Here is an 18,106-nt window from a genome sequence, read left to right on the forward strand (position 1 = left end):
TATAACAATATTGTAAGTTACTAATTATAAAACTTTCATTTTACAGAGAGCAAAGAACATTTTCATTCAGTCTAGTCAGAGTTCAGGCACTCTCAATAACTCCCATTAAAATCACTGAAGCTGTTTACACTGTGAAATTAATATCTTACTTGTATTCGTACGCACGTCTGAACTTTGTTGTTTCTGATGAGAGAATTCGCCAGAAAGAGGTATTCAGTCAGCGAGCAATTGAACAAAACACCCCGTTTCAGCGATGACTCATCTGAACGTCTCTGGTCATTGCATTCATAAACTCAACAGAATCGTGTGTGATTGGTTATAATACAGCGCTGTACAAACGCATCTGCAGGGCTCCAAACTGCGACTAAAATGGTCGCATTTGCGACCAAAAATATTAATTTGCGAGTGAAGTTTTTGCTGAGGTCGCCACTGGCGACTATATATAATTTGCATGAAAGGACTTTTTTCCCGATTGTTTTGCGCTCACATCTTTTGTTATGTTCATGTATTAAACTTACATAAGACGATGCGCATCAAAGTTTTACTGAAAAGAGTTTCAAACAGTCCTCGTCTCTGCCGCACACATTCTGCTGAACGCAGTGAGAGAGACCTGAAAGGGCCTGTTTACACCTGCTCACTTCATGCATTTTCTCTGATCGGATATCTATACGATTTGTTAAAACGTTTCCCCATTTACACTTGGCCACATAAATGTGTCTTCGCAAAACGGATATAAATCCGTTCTTCAATTCCCGCTTCATATGCAAATATAACGGAGTTCACGTCAATGAAAGCAATGGATAATTTTATTAATTATCAGCTAATTTCAATATCAAGAGAGCGCGCGGCATCAGCACTGGAAAGATAGGCTAGTCTCGCTACTTTTAATGAAGAAGATTGTGTGTTGAGCGTCTGCGACTTACTTTCAGGTTCATTCAGTTTGTGCGTCGCTTGCTGAAGAAATACTCCGCTACTCATCCGCGGTGATGCGTGTTGCATTGCGCTGTCATATCTGACTATAACATGCCATATAGCCTATAAAACGCTCTCACACGTCTATTATTTTAATATTATGGGAGGAGTAAAATTACCATATGTGGTTTCAACAACCAGATGCATTTACACTTGTCCGGTCGATCTTCTTATCGAGATCTTAGTCTATATGCTGTGTTCTGTTAATGCATGGACTTCCTGTTATTTGAAGCGCACTTGCCATCCAGTAATCGCAAAAAGCTTTGTGCTGTCTTACTTTTTAATAAACAAAGTATCAGCTTTAAAATGCTACGAAATTCAAATGATGCGGTTTGGGTGCTCTTTAATGCGGACCACAAGCGCACACTTTCGGTAATATAAACACCAGTACCCCGCGTCCACACGGTCCGTGTATGCGTCCGGATCGCGCGAGCGGAGAGTATCGCACTTAATGCTCAGGCGCGATCTCTTTAGCACCTCAGTTAAAGCAGCAAGTGAACCCATTATATATTTCGATTTACTACTATAGCATGAAATGAACATGATCAAAAGGTAGGCAATAAGAAAGCCTATAGTACAACTTACTGAAATGTTTTATGTAAAAGCTCATTATTTCAAACTGAGGAAATGTATAAAGCTTGTAAACATTGCATTGTAATACATTTACCTCAGAATAACCACTCAGTGTCCATAAACTCATCAGTCAGCTAGAAAAATAACTATAAAGAGGAGCGTTTTGCTATATTCATGCGCTGTTGCATATTAATATTTTTACTTATTCTGTTGTACATGATTCAACTCCTCCTATAAAATTGCATTTTACTAATGAAGAAAAACAGACTGAATGTGTGAAAGACGTGACAACATTTATAGGATGCACTGCACTCAGTTGCCAAGTGATGCTTATGGTCCATGATATTGGTACAGATTCTGTGTAACGAACAATTCTTTGTGACTGTATATTTCAAGTTGTAAAAGACATTTAATTCACACTTTAAGTGAACCTTAGTCCCCCGGTCGACCTGATCATCTACAAGATGGATTAAAATGCTGATAAAGCCTAGAAAAGATAAGACATAAACACATGACAAAATGATTGAAATGTTAAAATAGGGGGGAAAAATAAAATGATAATAATAAAATAAACCACTTTTATTCTGTGGCACCTAAAAAAATTATTTGGCGCCTAAGTTTTTCTTTTATAGGAGCCAATGGCTCCTTACTCGATTTTTTTGTCTGGAGCCCTGATCTGTCTCCGGCTCAGTGCCAGCCAGCGAACACAGATTTGAGTTTAGCAGCTGATGCTGTGCTGCACTGAATGATCTAATCACACTGGTGCGATTGTATCAAATATAAAAGAAATATTACTCCTGCTATTTTTTGTCTTTTGCATTCAAAATTCACTTGGTTCAGAAATCTGAGGGGGCACGTGCCACTTTGAATGGGCATGACGCCTCTGGTCATGTGACACTGAAGACTAGATTAATGACTTCTGAAAATGTAGCTTTGCCATCACAGGAATACATTACAATTTAAATTCTTTCAAAAATATAGAAAAATTGCCAAAATTGTACAGAGCCCAAATGTTTGAACAGTAGTGCATATTCACATTTTTCTTCTTCTTATTTGGTCTGATCAAACTTGTACCCTGTTAAACTTAAATTTTTTCAAAAATGTTGTTTGAGTAAATACATAAAATTGTGAATTTGTTCATTTTGCTTTATACTTTATGCTTCTTCAGAACTTTCTGTGCTTTTTTTTCTGTAGCCGAAAGCTTGTTTTCAGCGTGACCACTAACCAGGAAGTAAAATGCTGTGATATCACTTTTGTTTCATGATTTATCTTACTTTCTTACACTTCTGTACTTGACAGTGATGACAGTAGATGCTTGACATTTCATATTCTTGAAACATGCATGACATTAGAAATTCTTAATACTGAGCACACATCTGTGTTTCTTTTGCTTTGCAGCAAGATGTGGAGAAGCTTACAGACATTGAAAAACTCTACCTCTATCTCAAGTTGCCTTCTGGACCCAGCAGTGGCAATGAGAAAAAGTGAGTGATCTTTACTGTGTTCTACTAAATTACATTCAGGCAAATTCAGGGCAATGCAACCCTTCAGTAATGCTTTTATCATATTTATCATATTGCATTTTGCTAATGGTAGGGGAAACACAGCTGCAAAACAGTATCTGGGATACCAACTGTACATTAATTCAAACTATATTGTTAAATGCTTTCCTCTCAGTGAGCAGAGCTCCATGTCATCAAGTCGTACCCAGCAGTTGCACGCATTTAGCTGGATTCGCAACCACCTTGAGGAGCATCCTGAAACATCGCTGCCTAAACAAGAAGTCTATGACGAGTACAAGTAAGTTAGGAATCATGTGCCATCTTGCTTTCTCCATTCACTTTGAACTCAATCATCTTGAAGAGATGGAATATGTATAATGCACTTTAACAAGTTGTTTTACACAGAGCTTGAGATTCTTTGTGGTTTCTGTGGAAATTGTAATTGATTTTTTTATACATGTGTGCTTCACAGGAGTTACTGTGATAGCCTGGAGTATCACGCTCTCAGTGCTGCAGACTTTGGAAAGATCATGAAGAACGTCTTTCCCAACATGAAGGCACGTCGACTTGGCATGCGAGGCAAATCCAAATATCCTTCAGTGGAACTTTTTGTAACAATCCCATCCCCCCTCTTTCCAGCCCCCCAAAGTAGACACATACACGTTCCTGTCCCTGAACTCTGTGTACTAAAACATCTGTTGCTGTAATTCATGTAGGTGCTATATATAGATCGAAAATTGAATCAAATAAAACTTCCTTGAGTCCTTGAACAGATTTTTGCTGTATAGCAAACCCCTTTATGTTTGGCTGCCAAATGTTTGATCTTGAAAAGACATTCAGCAAAGTACCCATTAATTTCTGTACTGCCTTGCAGTGGAGATCATTTCCCTTTTGCGCTGCATTAGGTTGTATAGGCTATAGTCTTGTTAGCTTCGGTAACATAATTTGAAATAAAAAGCAAAAAAAATCCAATTTATAGGAAAAATAAAATTTTACATTATTCTATATTTTACCGTGATGCTTTTAAAAGGTGATATAGAAATAAATTCATCTTCTTATTTCATAGTTTTGTTAGAAAATGTCATGAGAGTAAGCAACATAACAACAACATATCTTTAGCTGTTGCGACAAATCTCAGAAATTATGTTGTGTAACTGTGGTCATGGTTATTTTGGTGTTAAGTATGGCAGGGTTAAAAGTACATCTGTGATTGTGAATTATATTTTTAATTTCAGAGTGGTGCGTCACTGAAATAATCCATGCTTGTTGTTGATGGTTGCCACTGCAACGGAAACCCAATCCTCACCAACTCTAATGCCTAAGAAAGCAGCGCCATTATTTCAGCAGAGGACCTCTTGTATTTTCTTAAGCAAGAGAAGTGAATAAGAGGTTTTTAGTGATTTAATTTTTTCCATTCAGCACTGCAGTAGTCATACCTTTTTTTTTTTGTGAACATCATGTTTGATGTAATGCCATTCACAGTGTACGTCTAGGAACAAAAACTGGCAATTTGTCAGCTTCCATTCTGAGCTGTATGAGATGCTCAGTAAAGGAATGAGGTTAAAGGTATGGTAGAAGTTCATGAGCTGGAAAGAAACCCACTATAGATCTGCATGCTGTCTCTCTTCTCATACCCAAACTTTTCATACCCAAGAGAGTAGATGGGTTAACAGTAAATTACTGTGATGTTGTGTTTTTGGTTTGGTGTGCCATAGTCTTTACTTGTTACAACACCTCTGCCCTGCATGGCTAATGGCACTGGCTCAGCCTCGCTTGTGCTTTTTACATATTGACATTGATTAAACAAAAATGTATATTTTAATTCCATAGCATTAACAAAAATTATGATGTTATTTGCTTCATGCCAAAGTGATTCAACACATTTTTTGATATGTGGACATCCACACACCTTTTATTTGTTTGATGGACATGTATTTCCTTGACTTCTGTGAACGTATTGCTATAGTGGACTTAGGAAGAAGGCTTTTGTACACATGCCATCTCTTCCCAACCTAGATCTTCACAAATCAGGTGATGGGGTAAGTTAACTAATCTTTTTAATTTAGTTATTACGTATCATTCTTTCTTGCTTTCTTTCTTTCTATGTGTTCTTGTCTTACCTCTGTTTAGCTGCAATTATATCACTCTCATTTTAGATATCACTCAAACAATGGCATGTGTCAAAGTCTAGAATATTGTCTGTTCTATCGAAAACTGATTCACTTGATTCACTTTTCATTGTCAGTGTGAAGTGTTTGAACCTACTGGTCAACTGTCTAGTGCAGAAGATGAGGTGCGCATGGCCGCATGTGGGTTGGTGTGCGAGTGGGCACAGAAAGTGCTGAGCCGGCAGTTTGACAGCGTTGAGGATCTGGCTCGATTTCTTTTGAACAGCCACTATATTGGAACTAAGTCTATGGCTGCTCTTACTGTGATGACCGGTTCCCCCTCAGGTACAGTAAACTTGTAATTGCCCAGCAGTTGACTCTGTGTACCTAAACTTGCAAATGTCTCCACCTTGTGGCTAACAACCACAAGACAAAGCCAAAAATAATGCCATGTTTTGAAAAAAACCATTTTTTTGTTTTTTTTAACGTTGTCATTATTCTACAATTAGTTCTCTTTTTTTCCCACAGCAGCAAAATTGTCCATTCAGTCATCTGCATTTGCTCCCACATCCGATGCACACTCATTCCAACCTCAGGTTAAAACCCTGGTCTCCCCCTCCGTAGATGCCAAACAGCAGCTACAAAGGAAGATCCAGAAGAAGCAACAAGAACAGAAACTGCATTCTCCACTCCCTGGTGAAGCTCAGGCCAGGAGGGCAGATGGGGGTATAACTCCTGGGGCAGGAACAGCCATACCCTGTAGAAGTCCTGCTCTTCTCTCACCACAACCTATTGGGATTGTGGTTGCAGCTGTTTCCAGCCCTATCACGGTAAACTGATTTTTACACAAAATAAAAAAAATTACATGACATTTTAAAGGGATAGTTCACCCAAAAATGAAAATTCTGTCATGAATTACTCACCCTCATGTTGTTCCAAACCCTTAAGTCCTTTGTTCGTCTTCAAAACCAAATTAGATTGACAGGGAAGAAAATACATTCTTGAATAAAGTTGTTATTTTTGTTTTCTTTGCGCACAAAAAGTATTCTCATAAATAAAATTACGGTTGACTCACTGATATCACAAGGACGATTTTAAAGATGTCTGTACTTTCTGGGCCTTGAACGTGGTAGTTGCGTTGCAGTCTATGAAGAGTCAGAAAGGTGTAAAAAAAAAAAAAGTGTTGGCCCCCTTCCTGATTTTTTATTTTATTGCATGTTTGTCACACTTTAATGTTTCAGATCATCAAACTAATTTAAATATTAATCAAAGATAACCCAAGTAAACACAACATACAGTTTTTAAATGAAGGGAAAACAAAATCCAAACCCACATGGCCCAGACAAAAGTTGAAATTTTTGGAAGGTGTGTCCCCCATTACATCTGCCGTAAAAGTAACACAGCATTTCAAAAAAATATATAATTATATATACACACATACATACACCACTGTATGTATATATATATATATATATATATATAGTCAGGTCCATAAATATTGGGACATCGACACAATTCTAACATTTTTGGTTCCATACACCACCACAATGGATTTCAAATGAAACGAACAAGATGTACTTTAACTGCAGACTGTCAGCTTTAATTTGAGGGTATTCACCTGATCCAAATCAGGTGAACGGTGTAGGAATTACAACAGTTTGCATATGTGCCTCCCACTTGTTAAGGGACCAAAAGTAATGGGACAGAATAATAATCATAAATCAAACTTTCACTTTTTAATACTTGGTTGCAAATCCTTTGCAGTCAATTACAGCCTGAAGTCTGGAACGCATAGACATCACCAGACGCTGGGTTTCATCCCTGGTGATGCTCTGCCAGGCCTACTGCAACCGTCTTCAGTTCCTGCTTGTTCTTGGGGCATTTTCCCTTCAGTTTTGTCTTCAGCAAGTGAAATGCATGCTCAATCGGATTCAGGTCAGGTGATTGACTTGGCCATTGCATAACAGTCACTTCTTTCCCTTCAAAAACTCTTTGGTTGCTTTTGCAGTATGCTTTGGGTCATTGTCCATCTGCACTGTGAAGAACCGTCCAGTGAGTTCTGAAGCATTTGGCTGAATATGAGCAGATAATATTGCCCAAAACACTTCAGAATTCATCCTGCTGCTTTTGTCAGCAGTCACATCATCAATAAATACAAGAGAACCAGTTCCACTGGCAGCCATACATGCCCACGCCATGACACTACCACCACCATGCTTCACTGATGAGGTGGTATGCTTAGGATCATGAGCATGAGCTTTCCTTCTCCATACTCTTCTCTTCCCATCACTCTGGTACAAGTTGATCTTGGTCTCATCTGTCCATAGGATGTTGTTCCAGAACTGTGAAGACTTTTTTAGATGTCATTTGGCAAACTCTAATCTGGCCTTCCTGTTTTTGAGGCTCACCAATGGTTTACATCTTGTGGTGAACCCTCTGTATTCACTCTGGTGAAGTCTTCTCTTGATTGTTGACTTTGACACACATACACCTACCTCCTGGAGAGTGTTCTTGATCTGGCCAACTGTTGTGAAGGGTGGTTTCTTCACCAGGGAAAGAATTCTTCGGTCATCCACCACAGTTGTTTTCCGTGGTCTTCCGGGTCTTTTGGTGTTGCTGAGCTCACCGGTGCGTTCCTTCTTTTTAAGAATGTTCCAAACAGTTGTTTTGGCCACGCCTAATGTTTTTGCTATCTCTCTGATGGGTTTGTTTTGTTTTTTCAGCCTAATGATAGCTTGCTTCACTGATAGTGACTTTGGATCTCATCTTGACAGTTGACAGCAACAGATTCCAAATGCAAATAGCACACTTGAAATGAACTCTGGACCTTTTATCTGCTCATTGTAATTGGGATAATGAGGGAATAACACACACCTGGCCATGGAACAGCTGAGAAGCCAATTGTCCCATTACTTTTGGTCCCTTAACAAGTGGGAGGCACATATGCAAACTGTTGTAATTCCTACACCGTTCACCTGATTTGGATGTAAATACCCTCAAATTAAAGCTGACAGTCTGCAGTTAAAGCACATCTTGTTCGTTTCATTTGAAATCCATTGTGGTGGTGTATAGAGCCAAAAATGTTAGAATTGTGTCGATGTCCCAATATTTATGGACCTGACTGTATATAAAAATCATCTCATGTAAGTGTATTTCCAATACATTCTTGTTCTCTCTCAACAACCCTCTAACATCACACACAAACGGCATCGCAATCAGGTGAACATTTAATGGTTAATTTAGTGACTTTATGAGAAGGATTACAATGAAATCTCAGAAGATGCAGAATGAAATTTCAGACATATTTCATGTAAATTTAATTTACAATCACTCTCTGGTGCCAGAGTTGTCTATTATGTTTTCCACAAGGGGGAAGCCAGAGTCCTACATGCGGGCGGGTACACGCAGGTGAATCGCTAATATTTGGTGTAACGGGTGGAATAATATTTGTGTAGGGTGTGGTGCAGGTGCAAGCCAGACGGTTACAAGCACGGGTGGGTTGCAGGTCCAATAACCAAGACTATTTCGACTCGGTCCAGTACACGCTGAGCAATGTAACCAATCGTGCTGCCACTGATTGACAGCTGTAGTGATTATATTAAAGGGAGCGCTCTTTGTTTGCTTTCTGTATTTAATGTATTCACAATTTGAATAAAAGTTTGAATTAGTTTTTTCTACCACATGTAGGATATTTAATGCAGGTGTGGTTCGGGTTGCAGTTTTTCTGTCAAACGGGTTGGGTATAGGATTAAATTAGTGTTGCTGTCAAATAATGTGTCGGGTGTTCTGCTAATTACTTCGATTGTGGGAAGATCATTTCACCAGCCAGAAAAGGTGACTGAAAATTCCTCCCTGTGATGTTACCACAAGGCATCACTTACTTACAGATCTCAGGCTTCTGGAGGGGATGTAGATTCGTAAGAGTGAGGAGGAAGTAGGAGGGTGCTGAACCTGTGGCTATTCTGTATGCAAACATCAATGTCTTGAACTTGATGCAAGCCGCAAACGGTAGCCAGTGCAGGGAGATGAAGAGAGGTGTGAAGTGGGCTCTTTTGGGCTCATGGAAGACCAGTCGTGCCACTGCATTCTGAAACATTTGTCGAAGTTTGTTTGCGCATGATGGAAGTCCAGCTAGAAGAGCATTGCAATAGTCCAACCTAGAAATGACAACGGCCTGGGCAAGAAGTTGTTCAGCATGCTCTGTTTGGAAGGGCCTGATCCTCCTGATGTTGTGCAATGCAAACCTGCATGATCGAGCTGTCTTTATAATATGGCCCTTGAAGGTCAATTGGTCACCAAAGAATAATTTTTGATGAACCTAGCAGGATGATGAAATCATGCTGTAGAGTCGGAATGGCAGGGAAAACGAGAAGCTTAGTCTTTCCCAGGTTGAGCTGCAGGTGATGTTCTTTCATCCATGTAGAGATGTTTGTCAGGCAGCCTGAGATCCATGTAGCTACTATTGGACTGTCTGGTTGAAATGAACGATAGAGCTGTGTGTCATCAATGGTAGAATTTGGTAGGAGAAACCATGTGCTTGTATAATGGGTCCCAGTGATGTAGAAGAACTGATCCCCGAGGAAACCCTGTGACCAGTTGATGTTCTTTGGATAACTCTCCTCCCTAGGAAACCCTGAAAGACCTACCTGTGAGATAATATTCAAACCAGTGGAGTGCAGATCCGGTGATGGTAGACAGGAGAATCTGATGATTCACAGTGTCAAAAGTGGCAGATAGATCCAGCAGAATAAGAACTGATGATTTGGAATCAGCTTTCTCTAACTGCAGGGCTACAGTGACCAACAGCAAAGCAGTCTCAGTTGAATGGCCACTGCTGAAACCAGATTGGTTAAAGTTCGGTTGGTCATTCTGTGAAATAAATAATGTAACTGTGTCTATAAAGGTGTGAACCAAATGGTCCATTCCATTAGAATAACAAAGGAACAGCATTCCTCAGGAACATCGTGTAGATTGCAGGATCTCCAGGGGGAAGGTCCTAACAGTATTGTTTCTAGCCCTTTTGTCTTCAGGTATACAATTACATCCCACAGTCAGAACTTTGGGAGAAGCTAGGATTCATACAGGGGTTAAGATTGTTTGAAGGAAGACATGCTAACATCACTATTGAAGAACTGCTACACTACGATCTTTGATAAATTCTTCTTCCCAAAACAATTTTGGTCAAGCATTTCTCATTACAGAGATGAGAAATGGGTGGGTGAGGGAAGAGAGGATGGGAACCACAAGGCGGTCGCCATGGCAACCACAAGGTGTTTTTGCGATGGCTCCATTTCTGAAAATGTTTAGGGCCACAAACTATACAAGTGTACCAAATTTCATAAAAGCACTTGTATAGTTTGTGGCCCTAAACATTTTCAGAAATGGAGCCATCGCAAAAACACCTTGTGGTTGCCATGGCGACCACAAGGTGAACAAAATGAACATTCGGTCTTTAATTACTCACCCTCATGTCGTTCCAGACCCCATGAGGGTGAGTAATTAAAGACCGAATGTTCATTTTTTTTTTGGGTGAACTGTCCCTTTAATTGAATGTTTAATTTATATTCGCACCTATTCTTTGACTAATATTTCTCATTCCTCCTTTTTTTGTATTTCCTGCAGGTTCAGAGGAGCAGGCAGTTGTTGTCTCCTAGCCCTGTTCCCATGGCAGCTGCAGACAGCAAAGTTCTTCCTGTAAACTTTCAAGTGGTTACCCAGTCAGTGCAGCCTGTGAAGCAGTGCCCCAAGACACCTCATAACATCTCGGCTAGTCCGATAAGCGACCGGTCAGCCCGTCACCGGTATGCCCAAATCCTGCCCAAGCCATCTGCCTCAAGTGGCATAACCCTGCGCTCACCAACATTGCTTATCACCAACAGCCCCATCAAGACTGTAATGTCAACTCCGCACATTAGTTCGGTCAATGTAGTCAAGATGACGACCATATCTCTGGGCTCTAATGGCAGTGGGACCAGCACACCAGCCGATACCCCTGCCAGCATCAAAGTCAGACCCGCATCTGCTGGAGTTGCCAGCCTCAATGATGATCCACAGCCAGTTACGCGTGTTCGCAGTGGGTCTATAGCTGCAATGCCATCTGTTTTGGCAAGGTCAGGGCGCTCAACATCCACAACCCCCGTCATCGACACTAAAACAAATACTGAAGCCATAATTGAAAGTAGTCAAGAGCACGGTGGTACGAATAGACTGGCAACCACTCCGGGCGCCGTTGGTGGTGTACAGCGGTCAGGGATATTCAAACCCAGAGCGGCTAGCGTACCCACTCCTCTTGACAAGGGCTCACTGGGATTGGACACTCTAACAGGGACCAAATGCAATGAGAGGACACTCCTTGGTGTCAAAACTCTGGCTGCTGGCAGCAATAATACGTCCAACACTAATGAAAGCACTTTGTACCAGAACACAAGTAGCACTCAGTCAAACAGTGGTAATGCGGTTGTGACATCACCCAAAGATGCAGTGTTGGCATCCAAGAGCCCTCACAAAAGACCTGGCTTATGCACTGATTTGAGCCCAACACCTGTTAAAAAAGCCCACATTTCTGTGCTACCAGCAGGTGGATCCGATGGACTAAAGTCAAATTTAATGGCAAAGCAAATTCCAAGATCAAGCACTCCTGTAAGGCCAGAAAGTGCACCGCTCACAGCCACAGGCAAAGCTACTGCAGGTCCGGTCAGGAATACTGGCTTCCAGACAGTTCGCAGGCCACAAAGCATCTCCCAGGGAAGATGGGAAGGAGCTTCATCAGTAATGGATTACAGAGTTTCTGTCACCTCTGCAGCAAGTCAGGATACTTCAGTGGGGAATACCTTGTTTCAGACTGTTTGCAGGCCTCGAAGCATCTCCCAAGGGAGATGGGAAGGATCTTCAGCAGGTATCGAAGGTAGAGCTGTGGTAACCCGTACTGTTAGCGCCCCAGGTCAAGCTTTGCTACAACAAGTAACCAAAAACTCACAGGATTTGCTTTTAGACCAGTCTGCCTCCTCTGCGGCATGTGAACTGAAGAGTGTATTTTGGGATAGTGATCTGCAAGATGGTACTCAACAACATCAGGAAGTTTATGGCCCGCAAATGGTGTCTGAGCCAAAGCAAATGTCCACCCCAGTGATGGAGACCTTTCCTGCAATTGCTCAAGCCTCTCCCTCTAACCAGCAGGCTCAAATGAGTGACTATGGCACCCAGGCCAACCTTAGCTACTTTCCCTTTGATGATGACATGACCCAGGATAGCATTGTTGAGGAACTTGTACAAATGGAAGAGCAGATGAAAATGAACAATAGCATACAAAGTTTTAGCAACTGTGTGGATAATTCACTGCAAGGCCAGCAACAAACCATGCAGGCTACCATGATGTCTACCCTTCAGACCAACACCCTGTACTACAGATCTGCTCATAGCAGCAGCACCTCAATCCAAACACCGACTCCTACACCTACTCCCACTTCTAAGATGATAGGAAGTGGTCAGGGTATGATGCACGAAAGCCTCTGTTCGCGCTTAGCCCCAACCACTCCGGTTGACAGCGCTCTTGGAAGTAGTCGACAAACACCTATTGGCACGCCACACTCCAACTGCAGCAGTAGTATCCCACCAAGCCCTGTGGAATGCAGGAACCCTTTTGCCTTTACTCCTATTAACTCCAGCATCACTGGATACCACGACGGAAGTACCGTCTCCTCAAGCCCTGTCAAGCCCATGCAAAGACCAATGGCCACACATCCAGATAAGACTAAACTGGAATGGATGAACAGTGGGTACAATAACAGTGGTGGGAACTCCAACAATGGCATTAGTATTCTGCCCAGCTACCAAGACCTAGTAGATGACCACTTTCGAAAGCCTCACGCCTTCGCCATCCCGGGCCAGACCTGTCAGTCACAAACCAGACATCATGACACTATCAGCCGCTTGACACCCATTTCACCTGTCCAACAGCAAGTAGCAAGCATGGCTAGCCTCAACAGGAAAGAGGGTTTTGCTGTTCCAGCACCCCTTGACAATAAGGCCAGCTCAGGGTCTGGAACATTTCGATGCCGCAGCGTTAGCCCGGCAGTCAGGCAGCGCAACTTGAGCGGGACCCAAAATCCCAATGTTCCCCACTCTGTGGTCTCTCCTTTCAACTCACCTGTAACACCTGAAGTGCTAAACTTCTTTTCTAACAGTGACTCTGATGCAAACATCAGCAGCATGGCACAGAGGAGTCAGTCTGTTCCAGTCACTGTGATGATGCAGTCTGAGGTTCTACCCATGCAAGCAGGCCAGCAGATGAATACCAAAAACATCACTAATGTCCTCATCAACAAAATGGATGGCGATGGAGATGACTCTGTGCGTGGCATCGGAATCAACAACATGCCGTCCAACTACACTGCCCGCATGAATCTCACCCAGATTCTGGAGACCACCACAGTGCCCAGCTTTCCTGGTAGTGCCAGCCACCAAGCTCTGATCTCACCTTGTTCATCAGCCTTTGAGTCCCAGAAGCCTGGTTACCTCATGAAAAATGCCAGAGAGGAGCCGATGAGTTTCTCTGCAGACGAAAGCCAAGCACAATCAGCCTCAGGGGAGCACCAACCACCACAACAGCAGCACTTAGGCAGACGGCAGCTCCTTGGGCAGGAAGAGCAGAGTCAGGCCATGCTGTTGCCTCTGCAGCAAAACCTCCAACAACATCAGCACCAGCAACCCTTGGATTTAGACAGAACTGTCAAAGCTCTTTTACATGAGGAAAGCTTGAATGCTGGCTCACAGCTTGTGGGTCAAGGATCAGAACTCAGTGCTGGGAGTTCAGAGTTTCCCAACGATATGCGACTGACCTCTGAGCTTACCGGTAGCATAAATGACTTAAATACATTGGACACCAACCTTCTTTTTGATCCCAGTCGACAGCAAGGACAATATGAAGACTCGACATTGGAAGAACTGAAGAACGACCCACTTTTTCAACAGATATGCAGCGAGACTGTGAATTCTGCTGGCTTTGACTGGTTGGAGAGCAAAGACCAGGCAACAGTGGAAATGTTGGGTTAATTTGTGCTTTTGTGTTGTTTTGCTATTTGGATAGGTTTCTATGTATGTATTTTCAAAATCTCATCAATGTATGTATTCATGTCGTCGTGCAGCACCTACTGCTATAAGCCCCTGGATGTCACAACACAGGTCCATATTGAAGTGCCAGGCTGAACAGAAATTATCGCCCTTTCAAGATTGCTGGTTCTTTGTCTCAATGGTTAGTGAGAATCAGCCTGGCCTAGAAGTACTGTCACATTTTTCCTGCTCTTTCTCACAAGTTTTGCAAGAAAACACATCAGAGCTTTACATAAGAAGTCATCGGAGACATTTTTATGCCTCTACACAGTTTTGTGCATTCAGTTACACAACTTTTATATAATCCTTTGAACATTTTGCAGTGAAAGGGTATTGTATGGAAGATTGGAAAATAACTTCTCTTTAACCCTTTATCTTAAAGAAAAATATTTGTATTTTGAAGTTACACCAGCTATATGAAGTACTGTACTTCATATAATTAGCTTTTTCACTCTGTAAACAAAATCGGTGCTTCCATTTGCAGAAAATCAGCTTTGAACATGTTGAACATCTGTATTGTCTTTCAGATGTTAAGCTCAGATGTTAATGTTAAGCTTTCAGGTGATGCTTAATGTTGAAATACAGCAGCTTATACCTGCAGCAGCTGTTTACAAAGTAATAACTTATTGCACACAAATGTGCCACCATGTTGGAATTCGTAACATGAGCCAGCAAGCAATTTACATTTGCAGTTTTATTCTTATTGTCAACCACTATGTCAATTGGGAAGTATGCATCTACTTGCACAAAATCGCTTGTTACATTAAATGAATAAATGAGTGCACTTTTGGCATTGAAATTTGCATATGCTAATATTTAACTAAAAATATTGACCCATGTAGGGTTTTTTCCCCCTAAGCTGCATCTCAGGTTTCCCCATCCTCTAGATTTGAAGATATCAATCAGATTTTATCCAACAGAACAGGCTGAGTTTAATTTAAACCCAATCAGTTGATAATCATGGCACTGGTTATTGCACTAGCTGGCATCTTTATATTGCATTTGCAATTTGAATATGGTTTTAAAATGGAAGAATTAGAAGGAAAAATTGGTTGGGTAATCATAACTGGTGAAACCAAAATGCCAAAGTGGATTATAGTTGTGGAAAGAAAAAAAAAATGATAGGACAGTTGTCAAACTGTCCCAGATGTTTGTTTTATTGTTAACTATGCATTTATGTGGCCAAGAAATAGATGAGTAGCCACTTTTCTGACTCTGTATTAATTCTCCCCAATTGATGCTTGTCATTTGGCAGTTTGCATAAATGAGATTCATTGAAGTATATATTCTCTTGTGCACATGCCTTGTTTTAGCATTTTCAAAGACTGTTTTCTACTTGAGCACTTCGTTCAGGAACTTCTTTGTAACATGTACTAATAAAGAGCCTTTAATCAAAATACCCCTTAATCAAAGCATTGCACCAGCTGTAAAAACATCAGGAAACTGAAAATACACAGATCACATTGCTAATAAATGAGCTCAGTGCTAATATCATCAGATAGCCCCCTGCCCCCACTCTCTTTGAAAGCTGGAATGAAGACATTTAATTTAAAGGGCCATTACTGTACCATGTTGTACAGAAGTACTTGATTATTAGTCTGCTTTCAGAATAGCAGAGCATAAGATACACTTTGTTGCTGAGTGTGGTAGTTATTGAATTCCATCTTAGCCTTACTTCCATACCAAAGACGAGTTTTCTAATTACTGAAAAAATGTAGAAAGAATTCTACTGTTTTAGTATCCCCACTTTCAAATTCAATTCTTACCCCAGTTTTTAAGATGCATGTTTTAAAATGCATTTATGAAAATGTCACCCAGGTTTAAATGGGGCCAAGATTGTGGGGTTGAAAGGGAATTTTTTTATGCATAATTGTGTTATTTGCATACGACCACTGTAGCACTTGAATTTTATTCACATGACATGTCAGACTTCTTGCTTCTGGTATTTATAGCAGGACAGTTCTTAGGGGATGAAGAAAGTCCACCATGGAATTTCTGTTTGTTGTGACACTCTGTAAATAATTTCTATTTATAAAAGGAAAAAAATTACACTGTATTACAAGTTTGACTAACATTCATATTGACAATATGACCATGATGATAGTGATCCAGTGGTCGTTGACAAAGCTTTGTTTTTATTACAATTAATAGTTTACGTAACTAGACATCTCTTGTATAGATATAGCTTGTTGTGAGTTTTAATTTAAGCTTTTTTCTCATTTATTTATTATTTGGCTTCCAGTTCTTTCGTATTTTTATTTTTTTCCGCAGAAGAGTGTCCTTTTGTGTGAGAATATAGCATGGATTTTAAAATGTGTTGTGGTTTTTGCATATCTTTTTTTTTTTTTTGCACTGGTATCTAGCAGTTAACACTGGAAATGTAACAACTGAAAATTCACAAAGTTCTTCTGGTTCTTTTTATTGCACTAATTTCATTGAGTAACTTTGGCTTTGAGAATTTCAGTGCAATACATGAAGTATACTGTTTTGAAGAGTTACTGGGGGTGTGTGTGTGTGTGTGGGGGGTTTGTATTAAAGTAAAAAAAGTCAGTTTGTGTTCGTATGTTCAGGAGCCCTTTGAGGAGCTCGTTGAGAAGTGGTTACATGTAAATGAGCGAAAGCAATTGAAATGTTCAACTAAAAAGATTTAAATAATCCAATGTTCATTTACAAAAAAAAAATGTAAATTTGCATTTGATCACTGTACATATGTCATGACTTTATTTACAGTAACATGAGTATTTCTGTCCAACAGAAGAAAATTCACTTGTGACATGATTTTTTTCCCCTTATCTTTTTAAAAAATGTTTTCAACATTACTATTTACTTCCTCTTAAAAGTATGTATGTAAACGTTTGTTTTTTGAACAAGCACTACTATTTCTACTTTAATGAAGAGGCTGGCCAGAAATATGACTGTATTATTCACGACTTGGTAGAATTGTCCGTTCACCTTGTCTTTATTTCCTACCTTTGCTATTCCCTCATGCTGTTATTGTTTATGTACAGACTCTTTATGGTAGTTTGATAAAATTTGTTATGACATTTCAGTAAGATTTTCTTCATTCTTTTGTATTGAAAGTGCTTACTGATGTTGAGATTTTTTTAAGTGGTTTTAAAAACCAATAAACATTTAGTAAAGTATTGCAAAAAAATATGTTTTGTCTGTTTTCAGACCATTTGGAAAGAGTACAACAAATCTCATTTTAAGATTAATTTAAATGATTCTGTGTAAAGGATGGATGCAAGTCATCCCAGCCTTATTTTAGAACAAACTAAAACAGTCAACCAGCTCAAGCTGTACTTTGAGCATGGAGAAACAACTCCACCAGATCCCTGTCTATATGGTTAAGGTGGCCACAGCCAGGTTAACCTTCATCATGTACAACCAACCTATCGAAACTGATATAACAGGGATTTATGAGAATTATTTAACAAAGATGTACATATTAAATATAAAGGGATATAGTGTTTATAGAAGCACTGTGTGTTTCATGGGAAGTAAAAGGGAGGGGCTAAAACGGTGGCTCGATGACGCAAGCGTGCGTGGCCGAGCGTGGCCCCGCCCCTAATACTAATAACTGTTGAGAGGTGAAGTTCTGAAAGGGTTAACTTCTCTTTACACGGACTTTAACATACAAACGGACCCATCACAAATGAATGAAGCTTCACCTGACCAGCAGATGGCGCCATAACGCACTATTTTACTTTATACGGCGTCCTCATAAACAACCCTTTTCCCATAAACTAGCATGCGAGGTCGTCAAAACAACAAACATAGCCTATAAAACATGTGCTACTGAATGATTTATTGCTTCTGTAATTGTCTTGAGTGACATAATGC

At 40.4% G+C, this 18,106-nt stretch overlaps 1 protein-coding gene across 2 annotated transcripts in view; it reads left to right on the forward strand.

The window, feature by feature from the left end:
• The window catches only part of LOC306843618 (DNA-binding protein RFX7-like), a 34,148-nt gene extending 16,744 nt beyond the window's left edge, over nucleotides 1-17,404 (forward strand). Inside the window, exons 3-9 of one of the 2 annotated variants that reach the window (XM_079375191.1) lie at nucleotides 2,944-3,029; nucleotides 3,223-3,345; nucleotides 3,520-3,640; nucleotides 5,006-5,086; nucleotides 5,293-5,500; nucleotides 5,684-5,985; nucleotides 10,778-17,404. In XM_079375191.1, the coding sequence (XP_079231317.1) occupies nucleotides 2,944-3,029; nucleotides 3,223-3,345; nucleotides 3,520-3,640; nucleotides 5,006-5,086; nucleotides 5,293-5,500; nucleotides 5,684-5,985; nucleotides 10,778-14,206 (4,350 nt within the window). In that variant the 3' untranslated portion in view covers nucleotides 14,207-17,404. Of the gene's footprint in view, nucleotides 1-2,943; nucleotides 3,030-3,222; nucleotides 3,346-3,519; nucleotides 5,087-5,292; nucleotides 5,501-5,683; nucleotides 5,986-10,777 lie in introns of those variants that run through there. The other variant, XM_079375190.1, reaches the window with a different exon arrangement.
• The last annotated feature ends 702 nt before the right edge of the window (nucleotides 17,405-18,106 follow it).

This window comes from Barbus barbus (assembly GCF_936440315.1).
Source record: "Barbus barbus genome assembly, chromosome: 2".
Taxonomy (NCBI): Eukaryota; Metazoa; Chordata; class Actinopteri; order Cypriniformes; family Cyprinidae; genus Barbus; species Barbus barbus.